We start from the raw sequence: 19,970 nt of genomic DNA on the forward strand, positions 1-19,970 counted from the left end.
TAATATGAGCGGTGAGTGCTGCTATTTGTATTATTATTTTTTTTTCCTACGTGCATTTATATGCGGTATTAATTCGAGAAAAAAATGTTAAATTCATTAATGCAGCGGCCAGAAATATAAACAGTGATACAAAAGGACAAGTGCTGGGCACGGAGACGGAAACGGGAATAGAAATCGTGAAACGGGTTACTCGACGAAATCTCTAAAGTGCCAGAGAGAAGATTCCGAGCACAAAACGATCCTCCATTAATTAGCGCTGGAGTGCTTTTTGCCATTTTCATTACCATGAGTACATCTTTGCCTCTTTTCCGGAAAGGTTGCGCGACCCGTCCAGCTGTTCGCACGTTTCCCAACTCTGTCCCAAAGTGTCTCTTGCGCGTTTCATTTGTTTCATATTTTTTTATTAATTTTGCACGGCACTGACCTGCTTGTAATTAACGCTGTCCAGTCTTCTTTCTAACTTTAGCATATTCCGTTATTGCAAAACGTTGCGCCTCTCGGAGAGAAAGATCTTATATAATTAATAGAGTTTTCTTTTTTTCAGTATTTTAACTCGTAGCAATGCTTTTTTTTATATTTTCAAAATAAATGTATGGTAATCTTGAAATTTTTACGCTTCCCATTTTATTTGATAACTTCAAAAATATCGTCTCACTTCTCCGACAGATAGTTTTCATACTCGAATGGTCCCAATACATAGATACACGCACATCGAACTTGCGGTTAAGATTACAAGGCACGAAAATCAGAGAGTTTGTTGCTTTAAATTAAAATAATCTGTTTTCACTCGACTGTTTGTCTGGTATCGTCACCCGTTCTCCACTCCCCCTCCCCCCCCCGCCCCACCCGTGCCGATATATTCGCATTACCATTGACTTTTGCATGAGGTCTCTCTCTTCCAACCCTGTTCGTCATGCTCTTTCCGCGCAAACACAGTTACGCATGAATGCACGTTAATAACAGAGCTGCGTCATATATTCGATAATAATAAATTATCGGATAAAATTATGCGTGCATGTATTTATCGGATAGAATTGCCGTAATGTATACGATTCACATACATACTCTTAAAGCAATGTCGTCAACGGGATTATTTATCGCAACGCACTGATACGTAAATAATTCGACATTTTATCTTTACGATATTATTTTCACGGATTTGTAGAAATCCGATATTAAATGCATTAGATTTGTTATTCTATTTTAAATGAACACATTTAATAAAGATATTTATTTTTCCTCGGGAGAAAGAAAGAGATAATAATATGCAATAAAGATTTTGTTACAAGAAAGTTGTACGCAACGTAATATTTATGTTGTTATATTTTTTTATATTTGTTATACATATGCATTTTGTATTTAATTCGTTAATCGCCAAAGAATAGCTTGACCGCGGATGGACGCTTACGTAAATTGAATAATCTCACGCAATGAAATCTGGAACAAGAATTTGCTGCATCGTAAATCCTCGGATAAGAGGAAAAAAAAGCACAACACTTCGCGCAGCTTTAAGCGATATACTATCCCACGGAGTTTCCCTTCAATGTTTTAAAGCAGACCGATGGAGCTGTCGAGTCGAAAAAGAGAGAGAGAGAGAGAGAGAGAGAGAGAGAGAGAGAGAGAGAGAGAGAGGGGTTCTTCTCTCATACCCGCTCTATAAATGGGATCAGACGGATCGATATAATGTCATCCGCGAAACAAAGTTTAGTTTTCGCGGTCCATGATGCCCGATAAATCGTCAACATCTTACGTTCATTTCCCCGCAAGTCGTCCTCGGATAAAGAAAAAGGATGGCACAATTTTCGAGCACAAAATTATTCGCGATCGATAGCGCTGTAATGATTAATAAGTTACATATATTATCTGCAGTCATAGAGAGATTAATTAATTAAATATGCTAGTACAGACGGTAGTAATATACAATATTTAATTAATGAAGCGCTGTAATAAATTGTCGACTATTTAATTAATAGCAGTTAATAGAAGCGCCCATTAGCAAACGGAGAAAAATGTGGACGTTTCCAATGTGGTTAAGCAACCGTGGATGTTTCAGTCATTTTGCCGGACTGAGTCAGGTGTGTATACGCGAGGAAAGTGAGGACGAGCGAAAATATTGTCCTTATTGCGACCCGCGTTGCTCGATAAATTGACAGCGGTTTCTACTTGGCAGACATACTCTGCCATTCTAGAGAGTCAACGTGGGTCACAGGTAAGGGGCAATAGGGTCATTTCATCGGGGAGGGGAAAACGAGATGCCTCGCGCAGCTTCAAGATAGGACAAGTAGCAGGTGGCTAATGCTGGGAACGTGAAGCGGGACAAGGAAAGAAGGAGAGCCGACGAGGATGATGAGGAAGAAGACGAAGAAGAAGGCGTTTGGAGTGTATATGACGCTTAGCGGCGAATGAACGACGAAGATAACGCACGTCTTCCTCTCGACAACGACGACGTCGCAATACGGTCATCCCGGCAGCTCTTTTAATTAAGTGAAGTCAGCTCGACTATCCGTGCACTTCCTGGATGGTTGGGTAAAAACTTAGCCGTGGACGATATTGGGTTGTCGAAGAATACCTTGGAGTGATGCATGGTAAGGCGGGACGAGGATTTCGTGCGCGTCTGTTCGAGCTTCTCGCCAGGCGGATGAAAAATATTATAAGCGTGCTCAGCTCTTCGCTCCTCCATATTTATTGGTAGCTAGAGATTATTACACACGCTTAGGCAATTCTACATAATTTACGTACATGAACGTACGCGAATATTCTTATTATTTCTATCTTATTATCCGTGTATCACAAATTCGATTGAGATAAATTATTATTTTATGTGAAGATTCTAGTAATAATGAAAGGCAATTTGTTCGACAGCACTTCTCAATTCTTAGAATTTTCTTTTACTTTATTTATCATTATTATTAATGAATCGAATGAAATGTGATTAATTAGTTCATGATAGCTAATGTCGCCGCTGCAGGTCTTCAATTTATTTCGATAGGTTGTTAGCGTCATTATTAATCGTCGACTGTCGCTCCGTACGTTTCTCCCAGTCGTCTTCGCCCAGCGCAAATAGTTAAGTTAGGAAAGCTTCGAGGGTTTGCAAGCTCAACTGTCTGGCACTCATTATTTCTCATCGTTCAGCAAGTCGTTAATTACTGTCTTGCGCGCTATATCCCGCGAAAAAGGATGAGAAAGCACCGGAGCTGTCCATTTCTACGAACAAACTTCACTTTGCTATTAATCCGGTTAGAACAACAGTGGCTTGGTAAACATACGCCAAGTTCTCCAGGATTCTCCTTCTTTTCTCGGTCTGCCTCATTTTCCACGCTCCATTTGGCCCAAGTATTAACTTTTTGCGTAACACGCTCAATTCTCCCCTAACGTTTTATTCCTCATCCTTACTTTCTCGCCTTTTCCACGGACAGCACTTTTATCTATAGACATTACTTCGTGTAGAATCTTCGCTTCTTACTCCGTTATCTTGCACCGACCATCACAAATCGTTGGTCTGATTTCATACTTAGATAACAACCGGCTAATCAAGTAATGAAAGGTACGCGTGTATGCTTTCTTCATCGTTCTTTTTTTTTTTTCTTTTTAACGTTTCTTTTTAACGCAAACATTGTTATCGTGATCGTAAGAAAGTCGATTGTTAATTAATTATTTAATTAATTAATTAATTTTTTCTTATACACAATATAAATTTGTTTTCGAGAATGAATTGCATTATTGTGTACATAGATAAAGAGATGGATTTTCATGTTATAGACCGTACATCGTGAAAGTCGTACAAACTGTCCGGCGACGAGGGCGGTAAACGCGACGTTAATAATTCTTGTTGTTCCGTAGGACACGAGTCGGAGTGGAATTTATGACAAAGTTAGAACGAGGTGCGAGTCCGAAACGTCTCTTTCGCCGGAAAACCCGTTTTCAGCGGAACAACATTACGACGTCAGAGAAAAATATCGTCGTTCGTGCATCTCAAGATGTATCTCTTATTTTTATTCATTCCACGCATCGTGTTGCAGTGGGATAAAATTAAATGATTATCATATGTGTTATTTATTTATAACTATATCATCAAGCCGCTTTACCATTTATTATCGTATTAGTTTTTGTAAGAACGTAATTATTGTTTGTTGCGAAATAATTAATTCTAGTATAATCCAGTACGTAAACTCCACGGTAGTTGAGCATGCTCAACAATCACAAAAAAAAAAACAAAAAAAAAACGGATAAGAGCGTGAAACGAACAATCTCGGGGCATCCCTTTAGTCGTCCTAGCGCGATCTCGTTTGCGCCTTCGCCTTAGAGAAAATATTTGATCGTCGCATTTTCTCGTTTAGTTACGCGCTCGTATCTAAACCGATGTATACGTAATAGGTAGATAGATATAAGATGTAAGCTGTTTTGCGCGATTGCTCAAAAGCGTCGTAAAGTGACCTGGAAGCGTAAAGTAAACAGATGCGCTTGTTCGGTTTATTAGAGCCAGAAGCGAGAATTTCCGGCGTTAAACCAGGTCGGGAATCGCGTAAAGAAAAATCGTGACCGAAGAACAGAAATTGGTTGTCATTTACCAAATTGAAAGCGTCGAGATAATGCATCGTAATACGACATGCCATTCAACATTTGATTCTTCGACTACTTTTTAATTTTCGTCCTCCTACTTAATGACGCGCGATGATTTGAAAAACAGGATCGTTTTTATGTTATATATAGAGTAAAATATCATATAATATTTTATATATTCTGCATTCCAAAATTATTCTTAAATAACAATAGAAATGACTCTGTGACACAATAATTTAGAAATCTTTTTATTTATTATATACATTTATTTATTACAAATCTTAAATAATTAAAAAGACAAATACGATGTCATAAAGTCACTTCCCTTGTAATAAAATCTCAATTTATTTTAGATGATAATGCATTTTACATGATAATGCAAAAAAATAATTTTTTTTAAAAATAAATCTCGAGATTTTTCTTAATATATATATCTATACAGTCTCTAGATAGTTTAATAAGCTTAATAATAAATTAAGATATATATATATAAGGCAATGTCAAATTATGTAGTAACTCTAACTTTATAATTACCTTGAGATCACCTTGCTGATCATAAAAAGTTGACGGTGCGAGAGCAGCCTTAAGTCTACGGTTCCGATAAAAAATGAACATGATAGCTGCGAGCAGCATCACGATTACGGTCGTCAAGATGCCAATCACCAATCCGACAAACTGCCTCGATTCTGGTTTCTTGCTCTTATCTGAAACTGAGAAGTGGATATATATGTATAGACAACAAGTCTGCGCGTACACACTATATATATGCAACTGGGTATGTACATATAGTGGAACAGATGCACTTGTCATGTTCACGGATACGGAAGAAATCGATTAGCTTAACGATTAATATCGCAAGCTCAGTAATCTTTCACATTGTCACTGGCTTATATTGCAAACTAACTTTAGAGATCATATTAATTAATCGTGACATCTCTCATTAATTAATCGTGACGGATTACTGCTAAGAATACAAAGTAAATTTTTAATTGATAAGGATTGATAAAATAATTATTTAACAAGTTTTTTTAAACGATTATTTATGATTTACTGACTATTAGGCTAGCATTTTTTTTTTTTTTTTTATTCGTAAGAGATATTTTCCTATTATTATTTTTATTTTTTCCTCTCTTATCCTTGTGTATTTAAAACACAATTTCATTTTTACGAAATAATTCACCAATACATTCTGTCTCTTCTATGAAAATTAATATTAAAATATCAAGCAATAAATTTTCTATTAATCAAGCACGTAGTAATCTGAGATCAAAATTCTTCAACAATTGGAAATAAATAGCTTCGTTTTTTTTTTTTATTTTATTACAGTTGATAAATTTCGAAATAATTGCAACTACAATAAGACAGAGATAGATAGAAGAGATAGAAAAAGAGAGAAAGAGCTGAGAACAAAAGAATTTTCCATTAATAATATTTCGACGTCGCGACAGCAGCTGATCCGCGCGAGTACGCGATAGCGGATTCACTCGCCCATGATGCTTGATGCATCAAGCAACGTGACCTATCACCGTGGATAATACTGCCGAGGTAACCTTGCATAATGCACGATGGAACGATAATGATGATTGCGTTCATCACGAAGCTCGTAACTAGATCACGTTTGATCAGTTGCCCGGTTGAACAAAAACAATATACGCTGATGGCTCTCATAGTCTACCGCAGCAACCTGATCATCGCTTGAGTATTTTTTAAATCAATAAAGAGACAAGTAATCTCTATAATAAATCATTAAGATTTCTCGTGATGATAAATTCTACAATTCTACAATAATTGTGTAGTATATTTTTTAAACACAAGACAAACTGGTTTATGCCTGTTTCTTAATATTTTTAAATAGCATACTTTATTTTTTGTAACAAGCGATATTAAAATCATCGATTGACAAATGAAATAATTATTGATAATACAAAGAAAAATATTTATGTCTTATTTCTTTATAAAAGAAAATAATTTATGTGCACAAAAGATCAAAATCAAAGAAAGATAAACTTTCTTAAATCAATAGCATTCCAGAAAGGCAGACTTTTTGATCTTTCCAAATAAAAATCAGTTAGTTTTTCGCCTAAGAATACATCTATGATAAAAATATTTTATCTCCTTTCGCGTCTTTTGGATTTTTAACGTCTCGGTTCTGTTTCTTTCGCAGACTAGTTTTAACATAATCAGGTTGAGGAGGGAAAAAAGTGTAACGTTATTTTTTCTAATTTTCCGGGTTCAACGCTTGCTCCACCAACTCCCAGATTATTGCCCGCGTTGGCGTACATTCGTACTTTTCTGTGCGGTGTAATATGTAACGAGAGCGTTAGGTACGTCGTGTTTCTCAAGCGAGAAAACATAAATGCCTCGCCTCGCCTTTCTTGCGCTTTTCCTTCGGCGAACACGCGAACAAGTAGTTCCCAGTAGTTATACATATACGAATGCAGACGTAAATTGAACAGACATGTGAGCTTTAAACTGCTAATAGTTATGAAGAAATTTCACAACAATTCCACAACATCGTTTTAAATACTGCGCAATTGAAAAATTTTATCATGCAGCGCGCTTTGCAAAATGTCAGTAGAAAAAAATGCAAATTAATTCACCATCGATCTTGCCTCAGAAAATATTGAGTGTAATCAATTAGCATTAAAAGTTTCGTTAATGGATCCTATTGCATTTAACGAAAATTCAATACTACGTTTCAATCAAACAGAAAAAAGAAGAGAGTTAAGGAATTAATCAGGTTAATTGCGCGGCTTTTATTTGCCGTTGTAAGGATAAAAAAAAAAGTATCATTCTATTGGTTAACAAACTCGACGAGGCCAAGGGACAAGAGCGATCGCTCTTTTTCTTCCATGACGCTTCTTTTTCAGGTAATCGAGAAACGTCCATGGGACTACTCGATGTACTTTTTCGCACAGTTCTTTCGATTTCACGGAGCTCTCTAGTCTCACCGTCGCCATTTTTCCATTAATTCCGGTGTAACGACGTCGCGTATCAGAAAGAAGATTTCTCCAGAGATATGCAAGCTATTGCCTCTTTGACTTTGCGTAATTTTGATGCCTCGACACGAATCCAAGAGAAATGCAAATTGCCTGTCGCGTGTAATGCATTCAAGATTATGTCTCGATTAGAATTGTTTGATTAGAACAACTTTGGAATTAGAAAAAAAAAATTAAATGTAAATTTATTTACATATTTTTCATTTTTATCGTCTGAATCTCTAATATCTTAACTTGAAGTTTTCAGTTTAATTGCTAAACTATTTCTGGAAGCAATATTATTACATGTACATTCACCAAAAAATAGCAATGCACTAGATAAAAAGATATTTAAATTAATATCTTTTTATGTTAGAGCATTAGCGATCATCGCACAATAGTTACTTTTTGCGGACACACAATTCTTTCCTATGATATATCGGGCTCATTGCTATGAAAAATGACAAGAGAAAAAGCTCGGAGAAAAGTACGTCAATTACGCGGAAAATTATGAACGTAGCTTACTGGAATAACAATGGGAAGATCGAACAGTAGACTTACAGGTGTTATCTTTACTCTCCTCCTTATTAAAAGTAGCCTTCACTTCGTCCCTCTGTAGTGGACCCTCGTTATTCTGATAGGGGCTGCCGGTTGCCAGTACAATGGCACTCTTGTTCTTCGCCTCTTCGTCCTCGGTATTGTTCCATTCGGAGATAACTGTGCATTCAGGATTAAAACTAATTAAATCCACGTTTGTCAAGCGTATAAATACTCAAGAAAAAAAAAAAAAGATTTCCCGTCTACACATGTACGTATGCATATATCAAAGCAGGAAAAGAATTATCGTTGAATTTATCGAGCCGATTAGTAACTCAATTGTAAACTGTGTATTGTTATAAAGTCAATCGTTGACAGTTTGTAAATTTGGTATTGCGAAGTATCAGAAATCAGATGAAACTTGCAACACTCGAAAGCGAGTTAAATTTTGCGCCGATGTCGTATATGCCTTTGACGACTTTATCCGATTGTACAAATGTGGCCTTTGTGGCCACGCTACGTGGACAATCGAGAATTTCATTTGTATTCGGGATAGTTTTCTATACTGTTATATTGATCGTTTGAAAACGAACGAATATCGCCAGCAGAATTTAATTCGCGTCACACGCAGCTGGAATTGTCCGTTAGGCAACCTGAAAATTAGTACCGCGGCAGTTTATCGACTAATGGACACCAGGAAATATTTCAATTTTCGAGCAGTTAGACGCGAGTTTTGTACGCGCGATTCATAAAAAGGAAAATTAAACGAGGTGTGGCGAAATTGCCTCTCCCCCCCCCCCAAGCACTTTTAGCCGGAAAATGTCGCGCGCCGACCGGCACGCTGGGTGGAAAACACCATGCCATTGCCGAAGAGGAGGAAGAGGGAAGGGAAAAGGGATGATGTTCTTTTTCCTATCGACGCGCGGCTCAACGAAGCGTTTGTGCAACGTGAATACGAGTTGTGTGGTATACAAGTGACGAGGAACATTGCAATGGTTGCCTCTGGTCTAGCCAACTTATCGCTCGCAGTCGAGGACGGCGAACGCACAGAATGTACGTGGAATGATTAACGACGTAGCCTTCTGGCGGCTGGACCGGTGCAACGAAGCGACACGAGGAACTTTCACGAAAGCTTGCATTACCAGGCAATCCAGTTCCGTCTCGGATCGTTTGAGATGGATTAAAAGAAATATCGATGATCGATATGCGGTTACATGGATGTCGGATATAAATTAGTCATTGGGAAAGATGCCTTAACAGTTACGTTTTTCTGCTGCTATTGTGAAACCGCATGAACTCAACTCATCTCGACTAAATTCGAGAGATTGTAAGAATATTAATCTCACAATGCTACGAAATATAATTGCTAAACTGCATTGCATTATAATAAGAAAATGAGCTTTTTAAAATTAAAAATAACAATAGCAACAATTATTTTTTTATTTCTTTAGAGAATTTTTATGAAGTATTTTCTAATATCAATACTTTTCATATTTTTAAAAGAAATCTCTAAATTTATAAAATAATTTTATCTTTATACGTAATAAAGCGTGCGTTTCTTAAAATTATGCTGTCGTCGAAATAAATTTTCTTCCCGAGTTTTTCGAAACGATTTTCACTATTTTATAGTATCGTTGTATTTCGTTAAAAATATGTCGCTTAAAATAGGAAATCGAGATGTTATATTACGCGCGTCCGAAATAAAAGATATTTCGAAACTGTATTTCTATTTCTAGATTTCAATTTTTAGATCGTCTACTTTTTGTCTATTCTTTCGTTTAACTAAAAGCGCAAGGCAACCGAAGAGGAAAGCGAATCCTAAAGGAAGGTCTTTAACTTTGTCATTACTTTCGACCATCTCGACGCGACGCGAGTAATTCGCGCAACATCGTGCGATAAATCTCGAGTCGTACGAGGAAAATAGCGAGAGGAGTCGGTGTGTAGATCGATCTTTCGCTTACCTGATTCGAAGATTACTTCGCTGAGCATGATCCACCGCGCCGCAAAGTAGAGCTGCAGCTTTAGGAAGCGGCCGGCTCGCGAGTGCAGCTTTATGGTGACTTCGCGCGCTTGCTCGAGCACCTGATCGGGTATATAAGAAAAATGGACCGGCTCGCCGGTGAATTGGTTACCACCTGTGCCGAGGTAAACCTTCGCGTACGAGAAAACCTGCGGAAGCAATGGAAAGAGATCGTATACCACGTGCGAGCATCTTTTGAGATAGCCAAGTGATTTCGATGACATTTCAACGAGATGGAAACAGTCGCGCGTCATCCAAACGCTTCCTCGTCCAAGAGTATCGCGAGATAAACGTTTGTACTGAATTAAAACAGGTGTTAGATGTATGAATTATTGTATATATATATATATATATATATATATATATATTCATATACAGCAAGAATACTATACAGGGTGGGCCCCGAACGTTCCAGCCAGACTTTGAGATCTTATAGGAAATTTAATTCTGAACAAAAAATTTTCTTATAAACATGGATCGAAAAATGCTTTCTTAAGAAATTATCGCTCAAAAATCTCTGAAATTGTGATTATTTTACACATTTTTCCAAATATCATGGAAAATGTGTGTCTTTAAACAAAAAGTACCGAAACAAAAGTTGTAGAAAATTAAATTATCTTTTAAATGAGATTAAAATGATTGTAGTACGTTCCATAGGTTTTGAGATAACCACTTTCAAATGTAGAAAAAATATTCTACAGTGATATTTTAATTTAAAAAAAAGAATTACTTTATTTTTATGAAAGAAAAAGATTTTTGTTTTTTATTTTTCTTGATTTTTCTCAAAGAAATTTATTAAGTTTCATCTTCTTTTTATTTTATTTCTCAAAACTTATGGAACGTACTATAATCATTTTGATCTCATTTAAAAGATAATTTAATTCTCTACAACTTTTGTTTCGATACTTTTTATTAAAAAACGCTTACTTTTCCTGATATTTGTAAAAACATACAAAATAATCTGATTTCAGAGGTTTTTGGGTGCTAACTGTTTAAGGAAGCATTTTTCGACCCATGTTTATAGAAAATTTTTTGTCCAGAATTAAATTTCCCATAAGATGTCAAAGTCTGGCTGGAACGTTCAGGGCCACCCTGTATATTCGCGCTACGTTTCAAAGAGATAAACCGCGTGGACGGAAATAATTCGGCGGAAGCTTCGGCGTCGAAACTTTGCCGTACCGAAAGTACTAAGCTCGAGAGCAGGCGACGGCGACGGTGCTGCAAGAATCACCGTGTTGTAAATCGCGGGGAAATGTTTTTAAAACCGCTTAAAAGCGCGGAGGCGTCGCCAAATGTGTGATCGTGAAATTTACGGTAGTTCCCGGAGCTCGTAACTTTCGAAATAATACCGGTAACGGCGCGAACGGCGATACCTGCACGTCCTTGGTGAAGTAATTGTTCATGTGTAGGTGTATGGCAGTGAAGTTCCTCGAGTAGTCGAACTCGAAAGTTATTTCCACCGGACGTCCAAGCATATTGGGCGTGTCGTTTCGCCAGCCGACCCATTCATATCCTTGAACAAACGGATTATCCGTTACAATATCGTTCAGTTTTTAGAGAATCCTGCTGAGAAGACATGAAGTATCCGTGAACGAAATGCATTCGCCATTGATCTTGAGATAATAAAATAATTCCTGATTTACAGATATTCCTGAATTAATAGTAAAGAGTTCTGGGAACGATATGTTTGACCAATTTAAAGTCAATCTTTGTTTAGCAGAAAGTTCATCGAGAACGCAATTCACGTATATGAAAAATTAACTCCAGATTGATATAATAAAATTTCATATTTTAAATATCCGTAGGCATAGAAGTTTGGAATAAATATAAATTTAAATGCATAAACAGATATAAATTATTTTACTAAAAAAAATTATAATTACAAATTTTTAAAAAAAGTTAAAATTTTATTAATTTAAAATTAAAATTAAAATTTGAAATTTTATTAATAATAAAATTTAATTTAAAAAAAAAAAAAATTTTCAGATGAGAATTTGCACAAGTACTTGCAAACTCCTAATCGCTATAGCTTATCGTTAGATATAAGCTATTTTTGCTTGTCAGATTTTTGTTATTTTTTAATGATAATTGAAGATTTACATGTGCCATTGCAACTTGATCTCTTACGCACGCAAAACATATTCCATATAAAAATTGTGACCTATACCTACATATATATAAAAATTCCGACCCGCGTGTTTGAATTAAAAAAAAAAGGGGGTTACGCTATCGATTGCATGATGTGATAGCCCATTTATGAGTGCGCAATGTGCGCACGCATTCTTACAAACAAAACAATAAAATCTGTAACGCGAATAGTAAGTATTTCGTGCGTGATATAGAATTTATTTGGATATAGCGTAAACGCGGTAAACAAGCGCATGAAATAAACACGTGTCTAACAATCCGTGAAAAATGTATGTATAAATGTTTGACATTCTGTATGAAAGATGTAATGGAGCAAAGAACGTAAGAATTTTTGGAGTAACTACGACCTGATAATGTATTTAAATTTAAATTGAAGATAAATAGATTATATAAAAGTGGGAGGAAAAGATCTTATTTTTCCACTAAAATCTAATAAGATCTGATTTTCAATGAGGTAATATTAAAAGAAGTTTCGCATAACTTAAAGTCTTGGAGGAACCGGAGTACTTCCTGCTCTATACCGCCGAAGGATAACTTAATAAGGGTAACTTGATAACTCTTCTTAAATAATTCGCAAGCACATGACCAACGCTGTTCTCTTTTTAGAATTTAAAAAAACCAACATTTTATATAACTGCACCAGAAGTGACGCAAAAAAAAAAAGAAAAGTGTACGCACGCGTAATAGAATTTAAATTACCCGTTTCAGATTCGCGCAAGTTGAGCTTTCGCATGGGACTCGTATACTTACTCGAAACGTTAATTACGTTTCGAGTTTGTTCTCCTGCTTTCTGTTCCTCTCCCGCTTCATTTCTCCCGGAAATGTTCACCACTTGGTATACAGCTACGTGTGAGAAGCAACGTGATACGGAAGAGTTTCGAGCTATAGCGGCAGCTTATTGCGCGAGTCTCACCATTAGATCCCACTATATGAGTACATGTGGAAACACACGTGTCCCGTGGGAATATGCGGATTGAAAATGGACTGCAATAACCTTAAAGCTTGGCCGGCGTGGCGTGTTATGCGTTTCTCAGAAAACGCTCCTATTACTCTCAACATTGACTCCGGGATATCTCTAATTGCGCCGTACCTTCCCATTTCAGCACACAAACACGGATTATCACTTTTCATCATTTATTACACACTTTCCGAAGAATTAATAAATAACGAAAGAATGAAAAAGAAGACGATAAAAGTATCTGAATAGCTCACGTTATTGCGAAAAGAATGTACTGTGATACGATAATTGGATTTTTCAATTCTTGCATATTTATAATATTTGGCTTTTTAAAAATGTTAAAATATTTATTAATTCTCGAGTTTAATTAACACTCCGGACCCCTTGAATCTTTGACTTTTAGAAAATTTTTATGCTTTATAAAAAAAAATTAGAATATCGATACATTCTTACAACTCCTACAAATCCTACACATCTTTTCATCATATTTATATATCTCTCCTTCTTTTCCTTTGATATTTCTTTTACATATAGCGAAATATTAATACACAGATCCTATGCTTCAGTGCCTTAAAGAGAGATCGGTTTTTTTAGTTATAAAATCTTCATATTTTTATCTTTATTTCTGGATGAAATCCTTGAGAAGAGCGGGCAGGGCAGGGCAGGGCATGACCAAGAAAAGGAAATAAAAATGAAAGTCTTCAAATTTCGACGACACCTGGTGTCGTCACTCCTGTATTTCGATAACACTCAAGATAATCACAGACTTGCCGTGTGATACATCTGTACGGCATAAGAATCTCCGAGTATATTAAAACTTACGAGAATTTCAATCACGCAGTTTGCATTGTGTACCTGCACGCGCAACTTCCTGTGCGACAACTACCATTGCGGGGATCGTCCCTTCCGTTTTCAACAATATACCGGGTCCGCGCTATGGCGTTATATCGCCCTGACCTATCCGCTTTCATATAACCCCCCTTCCATCCTTAATATCGTCCCCCGAGTAAATAGTTTCCAGTTTCCTGTCGTCGCCGCCTTCGGTCGCTATCTACCATCAATTCTGAACCTTCACGAGGATCGTAAGATAACCACCCTAGGTGGTTGTACCTACATATCTCGATCGCTTGATGATTTTCCTCTTTAAAGCATTTTGAACCTATATAGTTTCGATACAATGCTCGTAAAGCAGAATCAGGATGGTCATGACAAGCTGCCAAGCGCTATAAACGTTTATTGATATTTTATTAAGCAAAGTTTGTTATAAGAAAGCCATTCTGTATTGTTATTATTTGATAAGATGAAAGTTTTTGCAGCGTTGAAAAGGTTTGAAAAAATTGTTGAAATAAAATAAATATTTTTTATCGCGCGCGCGTAAAATTTGTGCAAATGTGTTCGAAAAATATTATAAATATCTGTAACATGTCTGTCACATTCTTTCTTTATTTTGCTACTTGTGCGATTTTATTGCGAAACATTTCTAAAGTACTGTTAAAAACATCTCGAATGGAGGCGCCGGCGCAAACATCGGAGACACCGAAGCGGAAAAGTCCTCGGTGTTTCGATTGTAGGAATGCCGAACGATGGTGTTGTACGGTTTAAGGAGAGCCGAGAGAGGTTGTACGCAGTTTCGCCGGGTTTAAAAGTTTAAGAAGGTGGAAGTATATAAGCAACTCGGTGTAGACGACGGTGTCCCATGGCGTAAATGGAAAGACACAAATGTATCCAGAAAGCGAGTAAACAGCGGCGACTCGTTGCAGCCTAGCTCGCGGTTCAATATAAATGTAAATTGGAACAGATTCGAGCGGCGCTGCGGAACACGTTTGGCCTCGGAGCCCAGACTCTTCCGTTGGTTCTCCCACGGCTTTTCCGGATTCCACTGACCCTTCTCTGACTTTCTCATCTACACACACGCATATATATATATATACACTTAAAGTCGATGGACGGAAAATTTCATTTTCATTCTGGCATACATGTCTCGGAAACGAAACGCATCTCGCGTCGGTAACGGCGAATATTCTGATCAATCGATCGAAAAACCATTTCCGTACATGAGCATGTCCCTTTCAATTAAATTTCGACGGTCATTTGATTTTGTGAATAAGATCCGTCCGGTGGCCGAGGACAGTTGATATTGGCACCGAACAATGCGTTATTTCCGGTTGATGTGGCGCGCATTAATCATTGTGTTTTATTAAATAGAAAATCCTTTCCGGATTGATTAAATGTATGGAGCAAAACACAGGTCGGAAGGTAATTGTGTTCGTTGAAAAGAACGTATCGACAAAGAAACATATGCTTTTGATGCGCGAAATCAAGCGAATGAAACGCGTAGATTGAAAATTCATTAAATAACCAAACGGATATGTGTCCGTTCTAACGCGGACGTTAGAACGGACACATATCCGTTTGGTTATTTAATGAATTTTCAATCTACGCGTTTCATTCGCTTCATTCGCGAAGCTATCCGAGATATTTTAACAGAATTTTCGTCGTGCGTTCACATATTTCAATATGTGCTACGCTGTGAGATGAGGAATGCATTTCGTACATAACATGGCGTAGTCACAAAACGCTGATGTTGATGTTTCGTCGTTACACAAAATACATACAGACCTTGCGTGCGCTTATTACACGACTTGCTCAACATTGATAAGCGTGTAAAGCGTCTCGAAACAAGAGCGTAATCGTTCGTGAAGGGGCGTAAGCTCGCGTTAGACAAAATTGTAACAAGACCTGCAGGGCTTCGGATCGCTATTTAGTTCGAAGAAAGAAGTTAACGAGTAAGATAGCGTGAGATACCGACGGAATAAGAAGAATAACTAGACTAGCGGGCACGGCTCGCCAAGACGGCTCTATCACGCTAATCTAGACACGATCTAGCGCCGGCGCTAATCTCATTCCAGCACGAAGCACCCGCGGCCCCCTTACCCTTTCCGTTGCCGCTGACGTCCAATCTGAAATTGTCGGGACCCTTTTGCCCGTCGACCAGTTGACCAAGTCCCCCGGAGAGGTAACCTCCTTCCTCGCGCCCGTCGTACGTCCTATCGGAGAGGTCAACCTCGGTACCCCTCTTGATTCCTTGGGGCATGGAATACGAGACGAGACCCTCTGCAAGTGAAGAAGCCGGGTATAAAGAATATATAAGCTCCTGAATTATGCATCATCGCGTTGCTACGTGGTCGTGCCATCAACGCTTCCTTCCCACAAACGTATCATAAGATTGCGGATGGTGAAGCGCACGTCGTGTCGTCAGAGAAAAGATAACGAGGGTAAACATTTTTAATCTCCGCGCCACGAGGATTATATCGAGGATCGATTATCTAAGGCGTTGCATGAGCTGTTGCGGAGCCTCGAGCGCGCTTTGCGAAATTCCAATCGGATCCCCGAGGTCGATTCTCTCTCGCTTCGCGACGTTTTCGTTAAAAATCGCGCCGAAGCGAGCGCGACTTCGACGAAACAACGAACGTCAGAAACAAATGTGCTTTCAGATTGTCAGGCGTCAATAAGCACGAATGAGTTACACGATTCGGTACTTGGAAAGAAAATATTCCGCCATCCCGTTCATATGAAATCAACTTTTTCTGTTTGATGACGGTTAAATTGTTTTCGCAGATTTCAGTGTGAAATATGCACGGAGAAATATGCTTCTCTCACATTTTGCAATATTTACTTGAAACGACTGTAAAAAGTTTGTTTTGATCATTGCATTGACAGAGTAAAGAGTCGATTCAATTCGCGCATTAATTTCATATCAATAAAATGACAAGTAGCGTAATATTTAATGACGATAATAACGATAAAATCTTGCTAAGAACGTAATAAATTCATTTCATAATAATTGTAGAACGCTTAATTCTCTCCATATCTCTTCGCATCTATACATCTTCCCTTTACCATCTGCCTGCTTACGCTCCTTGCTCGTTAATGGTTGCAACGTTTGCTAATGCCATTCGTAAGTCATAATTTATTTTGCAAATCAATATTATTGGCAGTGGCTGTAATTGCGCGTTTAAACGATATAACGCTGATCGGGGCGGCTGTGCAGATGGCACAGTTAGCGGATGCCGCGTAGTTCGTCGACGTTGGATTAATGTAGACGCAGCTGTGGCTCACGGCCGATCTGGTCTGATCGTAAATCTAAGTTAATCGCAGATTCGAGAAACTGACGGGTTACATCGGCGTCTCGTCACACAGCCGGCAAACGTCGAGCAATTCACAAAATTCAAATCTAAAATCTCGTTTAACGAATAAAATGCAAATTAATTATTAATCCGTTTCAATGCATGCATCTTGTCATACCTTTATATTTAAACAGTATTATATTATCTTTATATTTAAACAGTATTATATTACAATAATATTTATTATTAAATATTTCTTATCATCCATTTTATAGATAAATCTAGAGATTTTGTAGACAGGAATGAATATAAAGATTGGAGTCACGATATAAAATTTTATCCGTTGAATGGCGACATAAAAAGATGTTATGCCCCTTTAATACATGTTTTTAATTTCGCAATCTCAAAACTTAGATATAAATTTCAGTTATTGTCGAGCTTACGGGCTGCGATCCCTCGTCAAGAAATTCCGGGAAAGTAGACTATGTAGTTGACATAAAATGTTAAATGTATGATAACACGCAAGCAATTCCACAGGGACTTGTACCGCTTGTTTCCAGCTTTGTTTCCGTGACAATGACAATGACAGTGGCTGCTGATGGAATCAGCATAATTAGCCCCATTCGTGCATAGCGTAAAATTTATTAGTCACGATAGATAAGATAACTCTTGATGCAACAAAGAATGCCTCTTTAATTTAATAAAAAAAAAATCAAATTACATCTTTATCCTTTAGAAATTTTTTTATACACATTATATCACTATTTCGCAAAACACGTTATTGATAAAATTTTTCAAATTTTCAGCTTTTTTTTTTTATAATATGTACATTAAAAGCAATTAAAATGTTGATCCGACTATATTCTTTCGTCGCTGGCAACAAGTTGCTTTGCAAATAAATACGTGATTGAAAAAGGTGCTAAGAAAATTATACATTCGTATATCTCACTTACCTGTCCATGGGCAACCATAGAGCTCTACGCGCATACACATCATGCGCACATGAGAGGTGTAAGGGATAAAGCGTATTTTTGTTGCGACTATAGGTGGATCGAAAATCTGTTCCTGTTCCGTATATACATTGTTATTACCCACCAAAAGCTGCAACACACAAAGAGAATACAATTATTACTACGGTGTACATTGCAGGCATTATCGCTAGAGAAATGATTAAAATAAAGAAATATCACAATATGTTATTGAGAAAAGTTGCAATTTAAATTTAACAACTTATATCATCGTTATATTTTTGATGAAACGAGAGAGAGGCTTTTATGTCATCACAATAGAAATAAATGGTTAACTTTAGTCATATTCAGATATATTTTTGTTCTGGTCAAAAAGCAGGAAAACAAGCGCGCATTTCATAGTGTCCAGGTAAAACCTGTTTTCTCTTTAAATTGTGTATTTTTTTATTATTCAGTATCACAATTTTTTTCATACCAGAGAATTTTCAAAAAGATAATATTAAAAAGAAACATGTTTGTAATTCTATTGTTACGTGTATAATCTATATGTATAACAATGTCAAATTATTTTTGTCTTAATTTCTTTTTTTTTCACAATTTATATATTTATGCATTACTTTAATGTTAAAGTATCGTTTTAATAAATTTCACGATGTTTAAAAAATGTCAAAATGTCTTGAACTCTCGGTTATTCCAAATTCTAGAAAGCGTTGTTGGTACGACTATTTTATCGCGATGCATGGCTACATTAAACGCAGGGATGGAACGGAATGTCCAACCGGTCATTGAAACATGTTTACAGCATTAAGAACGAATCTCACGTGCCGGGAACGCGCCATTTTCCGGATCCGATTAGTAAACAATGGTCTGTCCTGCACCTCCTCTAAATTTAAACGCAAGCGTTAAATCTGGAGTGAAACAGTCCAGCTCTCCTCCCTTTTCTGCCTCTCTCTCTCTCTCTCTCTCTTTTTCTGCGATATATGCATCCGTCACGGATCACAGCGCATGTAGTTTATCGCCATTGACGAATAAGGGATTAATTGCCAATAATTAAGTGCCAATATCCACGTGCGTTCGAGGAAGATCAGACTTGCAGAATCAATGGAGTTATTTGAGAAACAAGACCTTAAATTCGATTGTATATTGTTGTGTATGCTGATAGAGAGACATGCTAAAGATAATTGCATCGCGCACCGGCCTTATACATGTGCGTAATTCAATAGCTATGTGTATCGTGTTCTATTTTGCATTCTGGACATTTGAACTGGGATTAGCGGTTCCCGGTATTCCGTTATTCCATCGTAGAGAGTTTTATCTGTAATTATAGGCTTATCTTAGCGCCCCAACACAATACGTAACGAATAATATTGCCGTTAAATAATATGAATTCTGCGAATTAAAAAATATATTTATAGAAATAATATTTATCATTAATATATACTTTCAGTCTTCAATTTATGCGTAATTCTTTTTCTCTTTCAGCGTTAGAGAGATTGATATGCGATTATAGCAAAGCTTTCTTCTTTAAAAGAACTAAAGCTGATCTGCACAGGACAGGTTGATATATCTGTTTTCATATTCACCGTAAAACAGATACGTAAAACAGATTGAGCTTGATAATTCAAGCAACGATCATTTATATTCAATTTCATGTGCTCTTTCACACGCTCCTTT

The 19,970-nt window shown here is 37.1% G+C and overlaps 1 protein-coding gene across 2 annotated transcripts in view; it reads right to left on the bottom strand.

The window, feature by feature from the left end:
* The window catches only part of LOC126853357 (discoidin domain-containing receptor 2), a 177,845-nt gene that overhangs the window by 31,767 nt on the left and 126,108 nt on the right, over nucleotides 1-19,970 (bottom strand). For both annotated transcript variants that reach the window (XM_050599009.1, XM_050599008.1), the window contains 6 exons: nucleotides 18,282-18,429; nucleotides 16,136-16,315; nucleotides 11,469-11,608; nucleotides 10,037-10,244; nucleotides 8,100-8,255; nucleotides 5,095-5,270 (listed from right to left, as the gene is read on the bottom strand). In XM_050599009.1, the coding sequence (XP_050454966.1) occupies nucleotides 5,095-5,270; nucleotides 8,100-8,255; nucleotides 10,037-10,244; nucleotides 11,469-11,608; nucleotides 16,136-16,315; nucleotides 18,282-18,429 (1,008 nt within the window). The remainder of the gene's footprint in view (nucleotides 1-5,094; nucleotides 5,271-8,099; nucleotides 8,256-10,036; nucleotides 10,245-11,468; nucleotides 11,609-16,135; nucleotides 16,316-18,281; nucleotides 18,430-19,970) is intronic.

This window comes from Cataglyphis hispanica, chromosome 12, assembly GCF_021464435.1.
Source record: "Cataglyphis hispanica isolate Lineage 1 chromosome 12, ULB_Chis1_1.0, whole genome shotgun sequence".
NCBI classification, from domain to species: Eukaryota; Metazoa; Arthropoda; class Insecta; order Hymenoptera; family Formicidae; genus Cataglyphis; species Cataglyphis hispanica.